We start from the raw sequence: 12,445 nt of genomic DNA on the forward strand, positions 1-12,445 counted from the left end.
AAATTTCAGCAGCAATTCCCAGCTGCACATTTTCTAATTAGAGTGAAGGATAAACTGGTGGATAAAGAAAAGCTTCATTCTTTCTGGGGGTATAGGGACATATCACTTAACATAATGCCAGTAAATTCTCTCTTGTAGTGAGAAACTTGGAGAAATTCAAAAGCAGCCTGAGTCAGCAACACCTAAAGCACCAGGTTCAGTGGAAGCTTTAACAAGAGTCATCTTTGAACTGAGACAGAAAATAAAAAGCATCTGCACAAAAAACAACTATTTGGGGACTTTCAATTTATTGTGATCTTCTCTGTAGTAGTATATTGAACTCATCAACTAAAAAAAATCTAGTTTTATTGAAGTTGTGATGTTTCCACTTCAACTCTAGTTGATTACCTTGTTCTTTTGAAGCACTCTAAATAGTTTAGTTTCTTTGTATGCTTTTTAGAATGTGCTAAATAAATCATAAAGATATTTTGTTTACTTGTAATTCAGTAATGGGCCATCTTTGCAGAGTACATATATGTTGTTTATATTTTTGTTTGACAAGGAAGGAAATATGCCTTTGGAAGATTTGCTGGCATTCTATGGCTATGAATCAACAATTCCAGGAATAGCAGGTTCCAGTGCAAATAGCTCCCCAAGTGAACTTGCAGATGAATTACCAGATATGACACTGGACAAGGTAAGTCGGCATTAATTGTGTTAATCATCATTTAAACTTTTTTTAAAAATTATCTTCTTTGGCTGTTGGCTGTTTTTTATTTTTATGGATGTGCTCTGTTGTTCAGTTCAGTTACTAGGTACTGAGTTAGACTCTGAGGCTATATAAAGGAAAAGTGAAGCGGCCCTTATCCTCAAGGAGCTTACATTCTAGTCTTGCCTTTCATGTTTTTCCCTTGCCCTTTTCTTCATCTTAAGTAAGAATGTAAGCTCCTAGCTTCTAGAGGGTAGGGACTGTTTCATCTTTGTGTTCCTTAATTCCTGACACAATGCCTGCAACATAGTTGGCACTTGTCGATTGGTGGGTTTGCCTTTTTGGGTTTTTTTTTTGTCACAAATAATTTATAAGCAATAATTATTTGTAATTCTATGTGAGCTTATGAATTCACCCTTGGCTTTGGTCTTTATTTTGTTGGATACAATTTACCTAAACTTAGATACATCTGTAATTCATGATCCTGAAGAAACATTAAGTATAGTGATACCTAAATTAACATGTCCTTTAGGAATGGAACTCCTTTTAGCCAAGTTGGAGGGGTTTGGGCAAGCTTAAGATCCAGTATATTCTTGGATAAGTGGCATCATAGGCCCAGAAGTGGGAGATTTTGATGTTCTCTCAAATTCTGGTCGCTCTTAGGAGTTGTCAGCGCGCCCAGTTGACTTACTAGCCACTGGCCTGAAATTTTCTTGATCTAGTTGCCTGGGAGTAGGTGAGATGCTACCCTAGTGCACAAGGGACATTCTAAAGAGAGACAGAAATCACACCCACCCCATTCCCCCTTCTCAGTTTACCAGAATACAAGAATACAGAATACAAAAATTTTAATCTGTCCAGGGAAAAAGAAACAGAATTGTGAAGAGAATTCACATCCCAAGTCTCTTGGGTTATTTCTGCTTTATTAATGAAGCTTCTAACACTAATGTTCATCATCTGAATATATCCTATCCATTAGTAAGGTTATTACTTCATAATCCTATGTTTTTTAGAGGTAAAGATTATTTGTGTTGTGCTTATAAAGAAGTGAAATGTCATATGTGGTGACATATTGAAATGTTTAATTAAATACAGTTAAAGGTAATTGATAGGAATTAATCAGGTTTTTAATGTCCAAAGGGATTGAGATTGGGCCTCAGATAGATAGGATTTGCTAGGTACTTTTCTGTAGTCTGATAAAATTTCAAACCACAGAACATGGCATAAGACATGTCATAAGTTTGAAGAATAATTATAACTACTGTATTTCATGTTTTTTAAAAATATATAGCACAGGACTTTTTTCCAGTACTTTATCATCTTTTGGTGGTTTTTGGCAAGGTTTGTTTGTGTATGAGATGTTGTTTCTTTTGAAAGTCTATCTTAAAAATTGGTTTACTGCTTCAGGCATACCTTCTGTGTTTTCACAGATTAAGTAGAGTAAGAGTGTTATTGTTCAGAGTTTTCAAGAATTAGAGATTAATATAGTAGTTGGTAAAATATAGCCAAGCTCCAATTGAGATCATATTTATAATTCTTGGACCAAGATTACAGGAGAATTTATAATCCACTTCTTTCAAAGCCTAGGTAGTTTCAGGCAATTTTTAATTTGTTCAGAATATGATATGGTATAAAGAATGATTTTTTAAAATTCTATTGAAATTTGCTCACCTCTAACTATAGCTTCCCTTCTTTCTCATGTAGGAGGAAATAGCAAAAGACCTCTTGTCAGGTGATGATGAAGAAACACAGTCTTCTGCTGATGATCTCACACCATCAGTGACTTCACATGAAGCTACAGATTTCTTCCCTCGACCCTTAAGATGTAGGAAAACTAATAATTATTGGCTAATAATAGTTTTATTGCTGTAGGTTGATGACATTTTCTTGGGTTTAATAGCTTTAAATTCAGAATATTTTTAAATGACTACCCAAATTCCATCCAAATGCTAGTATAATTAAAATCCATTACCTTTTGTCAGAGCATAGGAAAAATGTAATGCCTTTTTAAATAAATAAATTAACCTAGGCTTGCTGAATTATCTCTGTTTTCTGTCATCAGACTCATCTGTTGCTATGGTAACTAATCTTAGTTCAGTCATGAAATTTCACAGAAGTTTTTTGTTGGTACAGAAAGGTCCTCTTGCTACCTTGGTTTTGAAAATCCATCAGTATTGAAAAAGAGATTTTTATCATTGTTGGTGTTTCATTTGACTCTCTTTTCTCCTTCAGTCCTGGGAGTATACCAATTGGAGTATATCAAAGCTCAAAATCATTGAATAAGCTATGGAATAGAAATATCACCTTTACATCTTTCCTCATATACAGTGCAAAACTATCTGGCTTGCCTTCTATCCAAGTATAAAAAATAATTTGAGTTATCCAACTATTTTTGTAAAGAGTTATAGATAACATTATTTTGATGGACCTAAGGGTGGCTCTAATATGTGTGTCAGTTTCTGGGTTACAGTAACCAGAATTTATAGTACTTTAAATTTTAAATAAACATTGTTATGCAGACTTGCTAGGTTTTATTTTACAAATAAAAATGTATATGGTTGCGCACCATTTACATTTATGTTATTGTAAGAATATAATATGTATCCTGTTTTGGCTAATGTATAAAGACATACTTTTAGTCTGCTAGATTCAGAACATTTTGTGCTTTTATGTTATTGTCCGTAAGCTCCTAAACAGATAAATTAACTTTTTTCCCTCTTTTTTTGGGATATGTGTAAAGCTAACACTACTTATGATGGAGATAAGGAATCAGAGGGTGAAGATGTTGAAGCAGATACTGGTAATTCATCTGAAGATTTAAGGAAGGTAAATGGAATAACTAATAATCCCCTCAGACCATTTGATCCAGAGTATCTTTTTTAACTAATTCTAAATCAAAAAAGAAATTCTTTTTTTTTAACTGTGTGAAATCGTCTTTCTTAAATTACTCAGTAATGTATATTTGCTTTCAGCATAACCCTAAGCTCTTTTTTCCTCCTAAACTTTCTTTTAGGAAATAATGGTGGGTCTACAATATCAAGCTGAAATTCCACCCTATCTTGGAAAGTACAGTGGTAACGAGAAGGGTAAGATTCTAAATTTTGAAGGCTTTTGCTTGATTAATTCACCCTTGTAAAGCCCTATAATAAAAAATGGCCAACTGTCCCAGAATTATTAAAACAGGTGCCAGATAACCAGGTCAGTGGTATTAGGCTGTGTCAAGGTAGTCAGAGAATCGAGAGATAGCAGACCTCACAGGCCATCAAGCCTGACTTACCTGCCAAGAATTCCCTCTACATCATTTTCACAAATAGCCTTTGCTTGCTGATTTCCAGAGATGGGGAACTCATTACATCTTGAAGTAGTCCCATTTCACTTTTGGAAAGCTCTAATTATTAGGAAGTTTTTCTTTGTACCAGGCCTAGATTTGTCCGGACATTATGAGAAGTGTCCAAACTGAACTTTTTTTTTTTAACTCAAAAAACTGATTATCTGCGTGCTACCTCTCTGCAGGTCTGCTGTTGCACCCTGACAGCCCCATAAATAGCAGATCAGTGCAACAGAAGCTTCTCCACAGCAGCACTCAAATAGAAAATGGCAGATTTGGATCATCTTTAAGGTCATGAGAATGTCATAGCTATGACCTTTTCAGAGGATTCTGAGTATTTACCAAGGAAAAAACACTTGCAGAAGAAAGAATAGGGAAAATCGACTTGCCCCATAGCAGAGCAGGGAAGCTGTGCAAGCAGGTGCTTGGGGTTCAGAGTTTGATGACTCTTCAGGAATAACATTGATAAGTTGGAGTGTGTCCAGATGAGGGAAAGGGCTTCAAAACCAAGCCATACAAAGATCACTTGAAGGAATCAGGAAAGATTTCATCTGGAGAGGAGAAGGCTTGGGGGATGACAAGTGGGGCAGCAAGAAATTGAATTGTTGCTTTCAGCTGTTTGAAGAATTATCATGTGAAAGAATTAGACATCCTTTCCTTGGCCACAGGAGATAGAACTAAGAACATTGAATGTGTGGAAATTTCTGAAAGGCAGATTTCTGCCCAAGAGTAAGAAAAATCTTCTAACTGGGAGAATTGTTCAAGAGTGGAAGGGCCTGCCTTGGAACGTAGGGGCCATGTGCATTCCGGTTGAGAGAGTGGCAGGAGAGATGCCCGCTTAGGTATAGGTTGGACTTGATGACCTTGGTTGCTTGTATATTTGAGGTCCTCTGATTCTGATTGCGACAGTTAAGCCTGTTACTCAGATTTATTGACTGAGCTGAGCACTGTTTGCACACAGCCATGCTGTCTCTCAAGCACAGATACTGTAGTTGTTTCTTTTCCTTTCCCTTGGAAGCACAGCAGCTACAACCAGACCAGATGTCAGTGCTAATCAGTACGGAAGCTTTAATTTCCATTTTTCTGAGCGGGATGGGTTGATCCCTTCTCAGGCAGCATAGCGCCCCTCCTGTCAGGGAGACTTACCACATGAGTGAAGACACCCAGTTGGCTTTAGCCCTCGTGCAGCACAGAGCTCCCAGACTCAAACAATCCACCGACCTCAGGGGTCTCCTAGGTGTAGGAATTACAGATGTGTGATCTGCACACACTTGGCTAATCAACTCCTACACTCCTTAAGGAAAGGGAAGATGAGCATCTTCCCTAGATTCATCTCTCATCCGGTTCCCAATGAAGTGGAAGCCTTTTGATGGCATAGGCTGCTTCCATCTTTGGAAGCCCCTATTTTGGAAGTACCCTAACATAATACTGTAATAAATGCTCATTTCATTTAGTTTAATTTAATTCAGTCTGTCACTGTATTTCAAGATTGGGGGAGTGTTCTTTTTCTATATTTCCCCACTCAGCTTGAAATTATTCTACTCTCTATCTGTTCACATCAGAATAGCTACACATTGCAAGCTTGTTTTAAAAGTGTCAGGACAATGCATGGGAGGGATGAGTGATTTTAATTTGAGTGTGAGATAGTGGGAAATAAAGATGTATTTCCATATTTTATTTAGTACTTATTTCATCAGCTTGATTTATTTTTCCCCTTTGAACTTAGGAAAACAAAAATAACATACACCACTGAGCACAGAAGTTGGGAGGATGGGGAAGAAGAGGAAAAACTTCCTTCTTTGTCCTTCCTGCCAGACCCTACTCTAAGATCAAAGGAAGCGTGGCTATCTTAGAACCAGAATCTTTAGCAACAGCCACCTCTGACATGCTTTTCTTCTCTTGCTTTGAGGTGGTTGAGGAAAGCTGCCTTGACAGAAGTTGTAATGTGGCTTTTGTTTCAGATTCCAGATGTCTTCTCTAGGATCACTGTAGAGTGATTTTTTTGTCCAAAAGCCTTATGTGGCAATCTTCCTACTTTCTTTGAATTCATGGAATGTTTTACCTTTGTTACTATTTATTAATTATACATGAAAACTCTGTGAGGCATTCTACAAGCTACACATGAAAATCAGTCAACTTACTTTATTCCCTGGTCATTTTTTTAACCTTACTATCCTGAGACTTCTATCATAGCTACATTTTGAAATTACTGTGTACTTTTTAAAAGTCTTATCATTGATGCCTGAAGGGAAGCTGGATAGTCTTCCTACAAATAGAGTGTAGTTCTTGTATAATGCAGAACACTAGTTGATAACTTTCCAGAGCAGGGTCAACTGCATATGAGCCAATGGACAGTGATAGTTTTTAGATTCATGACCTGTACCTGAAGAATTATATGCTAATATTTCCTTTTTCTAAAGTACTCTCTTGCAAGTGCAATGATTAGTATCTCTTATAGTTGTGATCTGACATTTTGTCAGTTCATTGCACTAACTTTTGTTTGGGAGGCCTAAGAAAAGTAATACCTAATCATATCTACGTTTCAAAGACATTTTTGGGTCTTTTGGGGAAAACTCAGTGATGGAGAAATATACTTTCTTGGGTATTTAAACACTGATAGATTTATTAGCATCTCTGGTCATGATGATTAATTCTCATTTTCCCAGTGATTTTACAAGACAGAAATTTCTAGGTAATTCAGCATAGAGTTCCAGTGGGGTGAAATTTTCATAGCTTAATTTGATTACATCATCGTCATTATAAAGATCCTGCATTGAGATTTTCATAAAGTCTGTCAGGTATTCCACTCCCTCTTGTGAATAGGATAAGAAACCTCTTCTTCCTGATATCTCTCCACACCTCCCCATTCTTTGCCCCCCTCAAAAAAAAAAAAACCAACACCCTATCCTGGTTAGCCATTGGCAATCCTAGCCTCATAATGAGTAAAACTTTCCAATGAGAGAGAGGCTCTGCAGTGAGCACACCAACTTACTGGCATCAGAAATCCATCTGTTTCCTATTAAATAAGTCAAAGAATAGTTTGCAAGTTTCATAAGTGGATCCATTGCTTTTATAAATCGATGGAACTTTCTTTACCAGCATATGAAAATGAAGACCAGTTACTGTGGAGTCCTGATGTGGTTCTGGAGAGCAAAGTTAAAGAGTACCTTGTGGAGACCTCTTTAAGAACTGGAAATGAAAAAACGATGGCTAAGACTTGTGAGGAAACACACACAAGGGATAATGAACAGGTATGTGTTTGGTCATTTTCTGTTGAAACAGATCATCTCCAAATAAATTTCTTTAAAGAATTTTTGAGTAGTGACTATGCTCTCAGTTTTCTTAGGGTTAGCAACAAAATATTTGTCTCATGGTCTTTATAATAAATTGTATGATAGGAGATATTTGTTCTTAATTAGGCTTTTTTGAACGTTGTTTTACATCGTCTGCAAGTTCAATATACAATAGTTCTGAATAACTTTTGAGTTCCCACAGCACACTGAACACTATATAGTGCTGAAGGCCTCTTCCTTTTAAACCACCTTTGCAGTCATACCCACCACTTATTTTTACTTCTGTGTCATCAGCTAGAGGGAACATAAAGAGATGTCTTTAGACAGATTCACATATAAATTTCCAGCAGTAAACATGAAAATTTTCACAACTGGTACATGACACATTTATTTAGTTAAGTAGTTGGTGTTACCTGAGACCTCAGCCAGTGATGTCTTTGGGAGCTAATCTGCAGTTCAGTCCTGCTTATTATTTCCTCCTAGGGCTGGGGTATAAGTAAAGACAGGGAGGTGGTAGCCACGAGCTAGTTATCACCTTCCCTCACTCTGCAGAGACTGGCACCATCACAGCTCCCACTTTGACCTAGTATTCATCTCTCAGAAGAGGTAGCTCTGAAGGAGCCACTGAGAGGAGCCCAGGGATGCTCTTCCCAGAATGGCAGTGGAAGGGGGCAAGAGTAGCTTAGAAGCTTCAGCCAACACTGGCTCCCTGCACTTGGGTGAGCAAGGTCTCAGCTGGCTCCACTTGCCTTCTCAAGCTGCAAAACACAGGAAAGAGATGAAAGGTTAGGGCAAAGTATGACAGAACAGCTACAGTAAAGAAATACAAAGTTCAATTCTTCAGCCTAATTTTCTAAAATTTGGTTTAAACATATGCTCATTTTATTAATTGGCAGAATTAAGTATAAACTTTAGATGACTGACTTCAGTATTTATTTCTCTCTATTGCTTAGGCACTATATGAACTTCTCAAATGTAATCACAATGTAAAGGAAGCAATTGAAAGATACTGCAGCAATGGGAAAGCATCTCAAGGTAAGAAGCCCTGGAAAAGAGGGTGACGGAAGGAGAGACCCATCTTAAGAATTCTTTGTATGTTCTTGATCTAGCTAAACAATGTAGCTCTGATCCACCAAAATGTTTTAATGGTTGATCCTCATATTGTTACTTTTTTACTTTTTAATTTTTATCTGTTCTCTGTTTTTATTCTCATCAGAAGTTTTCAAAAGAATTTTTTTTGTCCCTGTCACTACAGCTTTCTTAAAGAATCAGATATAGAATAAAGCAGATGTCAGAAATGACAGTTTTTCAAAAGTATTTAAAAGAGTAATTAAAAAAATTTCTTTTGCCAGATTGAGAACCAAAAAAAGCTAAATCATAGCACTGTGATAAAATGACCATTATTGCTTAGTTTTGTTTTGTATGTACTTAGAAAATGGCTTTACGTTGCATGTTTTAAATTGTTTCAGAATTTGCTTCCATTTTATAAATGGAATGCATGTGCCTTCAGTGACATTGGAAATATGCAACATCACAGTAATGCTAAGCAATACATCATGTTTGGGGAAAATATAAAAACCAGCTATTAAAACTCTAGCTGTTAAGGATAGTCCATTGAATTGTTTAACCTGTAACAAACTGTCTCTGAAAGAGCTTCAAATAATTTTTGACTCACAAAATCAGCCATCAGTTGCTAGGTTTATTATTGCTCATCTTCTAAACCTAGGTAGAGCAGCATGTACTGGTTTTAGTTGCTGGTCCCAGGGGTGGAAGTGATGCCTGGGGGAGCTAGTGAATTGCCTTTGCTACTTGATTTTTTTTCATTTTGGACAAGGACTATGTCTTATTTAAACTTTCTATCTTCCACAGAACAGTGCACTTAAGCACCTAATGAGTGTGAGTGTGAATCAAATCATGTTGTCCCTGTGACAATACTAACTAAAATTCAAGGGAAAGATGTTAGGCAGTAGATAGGAAAGTGAGTATATTCTGTCTCCCAGACAGAATAGAGAATTTAATTCAACAAGCATATATTAAGCTTTCTATATACAAGGCATCATTCTATGTACTATTCACACAAAGACAAACCAAAAAACAGCCCTTCTCTGAACAAGCTTAGTCTGAAACACTGTCCTTGTGCCCCCACTCACATTTTTTAATCTGTCATCATAAATAGCCATGGGAAAGTAGAACTTAATTTAGTCAGTATTTCTACATGATTGTTTTTTTCTGTCTTCCTGACCTGCCAAATCTCTTTCTCTCAATCTCTCTTTCTCTTTGTATCTGTGTTATGTGCTATGTATTTTTATGTGATTACGAGATTCATTCCTCAGGTCTCATTTCTTTTTTCTGCTTTTTTTTTTTCTTTAGTTCTTAATACAATGCCTGGCACTTAGAAGGCACTTAATAAATGTTTAATTGATTGATTGATAAGATCACAAATCTGTGAGGACATAAATGTGGAGTTTAGGAGATTATTGATTCTGTAACTGCCTCTCACATTTTGTGTTCAAGCCTTTTATTACCTAATATTGTAAACTTGGTGACCACCTTGTGTGGATGGTGTTCTGACTTCTGTAACTACTAGTGTTTCAAGTCCTTTGGGGTCAGGAACCATGTTTTTAAACTTCAGTCTTACCATGGTTTCTCACTTACAGTAGGTGTCCATTACATTTGATGTTGATGATTATATTTTATTCAGTATAGATAGAGATGACATAGAATCCCTAATCAGAACCTTACCATTTGTAGCAGACCAATAAGACAGGCCATCCCCCCATCTCACCCACATACACACACTTGAATTGTTGTAATGTTTGTTCGTTGATTGAAATCCACAAGTGAGAGTTATAGAAATAAATGAAAGTAAAATTTGGCAAAATAATTTGGTTTACTGAGCTATAATAATTCTATCCTACTTTCAGTTAGCTTTACATAAGGAAATAATGGCAAGTGTATATGCCCAGAATTTAACATTAACATATTTCATGACTTTGTCAGCTATAAAGATTTTCAATTAAAATATGCTAAAAGATAGGATTTCTCTCTTGGGAACTTGGATCTTATAACTTTTTATAGGAAAAATATTCTGAGAATCAGTAATTCACACAAAATAATTTGTTATAAATAATTTTTTTGTCTTTTGATCATTCTCCAGAAGAGATGACAGCATGGACAGAAGAAGAATGCAGAAATTTCGAGCATGCCCTTCTGATTTATGGGAAAGATTTTCATCTTATACAGAAGAATAAGGTAAATATTATGCAAATTGAACCAGAGAGGGAGTTTAGTAATATAAAATCTATGCAAGCAACTCATTTATCAAGACAGTGCCAAGAACAGAAAAAAAGGAACAACTGATTATTGTTTCCTTATCATTTACATTCTGATTTTTCTTTAAACCCCTCCAAGAGAACTCACTTGTAGGTGTCACAACCTATTCACCCTTAAAGTCATCAAAAGCACAGATATTGTTTTCACATATATTTCCATGTTTGCATTTATAGTAAAATAAGCTTTAATATTCAGAACTTATTTTGTATTTCCAGGAGGTATACCTGATTTTTAGTCCTTGTTTCCTTAATCAGCCAAGGACTTTTGGCCATGTATAAATCTCAGATGATCTTCAACAGTGAGCTTTTTATTTCCTGAAGGACTGATAATTAAACTTGCCTGCACCATATCCTAGTATTTGGGGGTTTATTTCATTTTATTTTCAGTTCTAAATTCTCTCCTTCCCTCTGCCATCTCCCCTACTCATTGAGAAGGCAAGAAATATGATAATACATATTAAATCATATAAAACATATTTCTGCATTAGCCATGTTCTAAGAAAAGAAAGCAGAAAAATAAAGAAAGGGAAAAAATATGTTTCAGTCTGCATGTAGTTCCTATATTCTCTGTCTGGAGGGAGATAGCATTTTATATCATGAGTCATTTGGAGTTGTGGTGGATTATTGTATTGATCAGAGTTCCTAAGTTTTTGACAGTTGATTATCTTTACATTGTTGCTATTATGATGTAGCTCGTTCTCCTGGTTCTGCTCACTTCACTCTGCAGCAGTTGATGCAAGTCTTTCCAGGTCTGTCTGAAACCATCCCCTTCATCATTTCCTATAACACAACAGTGTTCCGTCACATCATTCCCCAGTTGATGGGCATTCATCCCCTCAGTTTCCAATTCTTTGCCACTACAAAAGGCCACTATAAATATTTTTGTATATGTTATCTTAGTGATTTGTAAAGGAAATACCACATATAGTAAAACCTAATTTGTATTTAAGTCTTCCCCTCTTAGTTAGTAGAATTACAGAAAAGACGTTTGCCAACCAGATTGTGAAGAATTTAGTTTAACTTGGTCGCTTTGTGCTTTCTGTGGGAAGGACAGGCTTCTAAAATACTTTGATAGGCAGGTTTTATACTTGAATAGTTTTGAACTTGATTGTTGACTTAAAGAATCTAATATTGAATTTCCAACAAGATGGCTACATGAAAAAGTGTGCCTAAGCAGCTTCCTTACATTGTCTCAGAATAGTGAAAAATGTGCTAAAAAGAGCAAATAACGAACAACAAAGGAGGAAATGGGGAGAACTCATCTAGGAAAGGTATCTCTGAAAAACCTGTAGAGAGACTCAAAAAAATAGGAAGATCAGGTCATCTGTCAGTATGTGTGTGTATCTGTAGTATCTGTATCTAGACAAATACATACATAAATATACACGTACCCAATCTTGAACACTGCAGATTGATTATAAGTTGGGTCCAGAATGGGACAGACAGACTTTGGGAAATTGTATCATGCATTTAATTACCTCAAGCTTCTCTGAAACAGAGGCCCATCTTTTAACACTAATGTTGTTCTAGTGATGTTTAATGGCTAGTTGTGGAATACCATGACTTTTATAGAATTGAAGGTCCCAGATCCAAAGGGCAATGGAGGGGAGTATGGTAGTAGTGAATACACAGTAGTACATTACAGATAAAGAATTGCATAGAAGAAAGTTCACATAAAAGAAGTTATCAGAGAAATAGATAAGCATTAGTTGGTCACATAATGTAATTGAGAAATAAATAATAGATATTTCTAATGCCCCATTGGTAGTCATACAATTCAAGAAAAAAGGTTGTAACTCACTGG

At 36.1% G+C, this 12,445-nt stretch overlaps 1 protein-coding gene across 6 annotated transcripts in view; it reads left to right on the top strand.

Annotated features, from left to right (window-relative positions):
• The window catches only part of MIER3 (MIER family member 3), a 33,429-nt gene that overhangs the window by 12,963 nt on the left and 8,021 nt on the right, over positions 1-12,445 (top strand). For 3 of the 6 annotated variants that reach the window (XM_027863413.1, XM_027863410.1, XM_027863412.1), the window contains 7 exons: positions 542-676; positions 2,393-2,513; positions 3,429-3,514; positions 3,702-3,774; positions 7,116-7,267; positions 8,263-8,344; positions 10,467-10,561. In XM_027863413.1, the coding sequence (XP_027719214.1) occupies positions 542-676; positions 2,393-2,513; positions 3,429-3,514; positions 3,702-3,774; positions 7,116-7,267; positions 8,263-8,344; positions 10,467-10,561 (744 nt within the window). The remainder of the gene's footprint in view (positions 1-541; positions 677-2,392; positions 2,514-3,428; positions 3,515-3,701; positions 3,775-7,115; positions 7,268-8,262; positions 8,345-10,466; positions 10,562-12,445) is intronic. The other 3 variants (XM_027863415.1, XM_027863416.1, XM_027863411.1) reach the window with 2 other exon arrangements.

This window comes from Vombatus ursinus, unplaced genomic scaffold (assembly GCF_900497805.2).
Source record: "Vombatus ursinus unplaced genomic scaffold, bare-nosed wombat genome assembly UNPS02014772.1, whole genome shotgun sequence".
NCBI classification, from domain to species: domain Eukaryota; kingdom Metazoa; phylum Chordata; class Mammalia; order Diprotodontia; family Vombatidae; genus Vombatus; species Vombatus ursinus.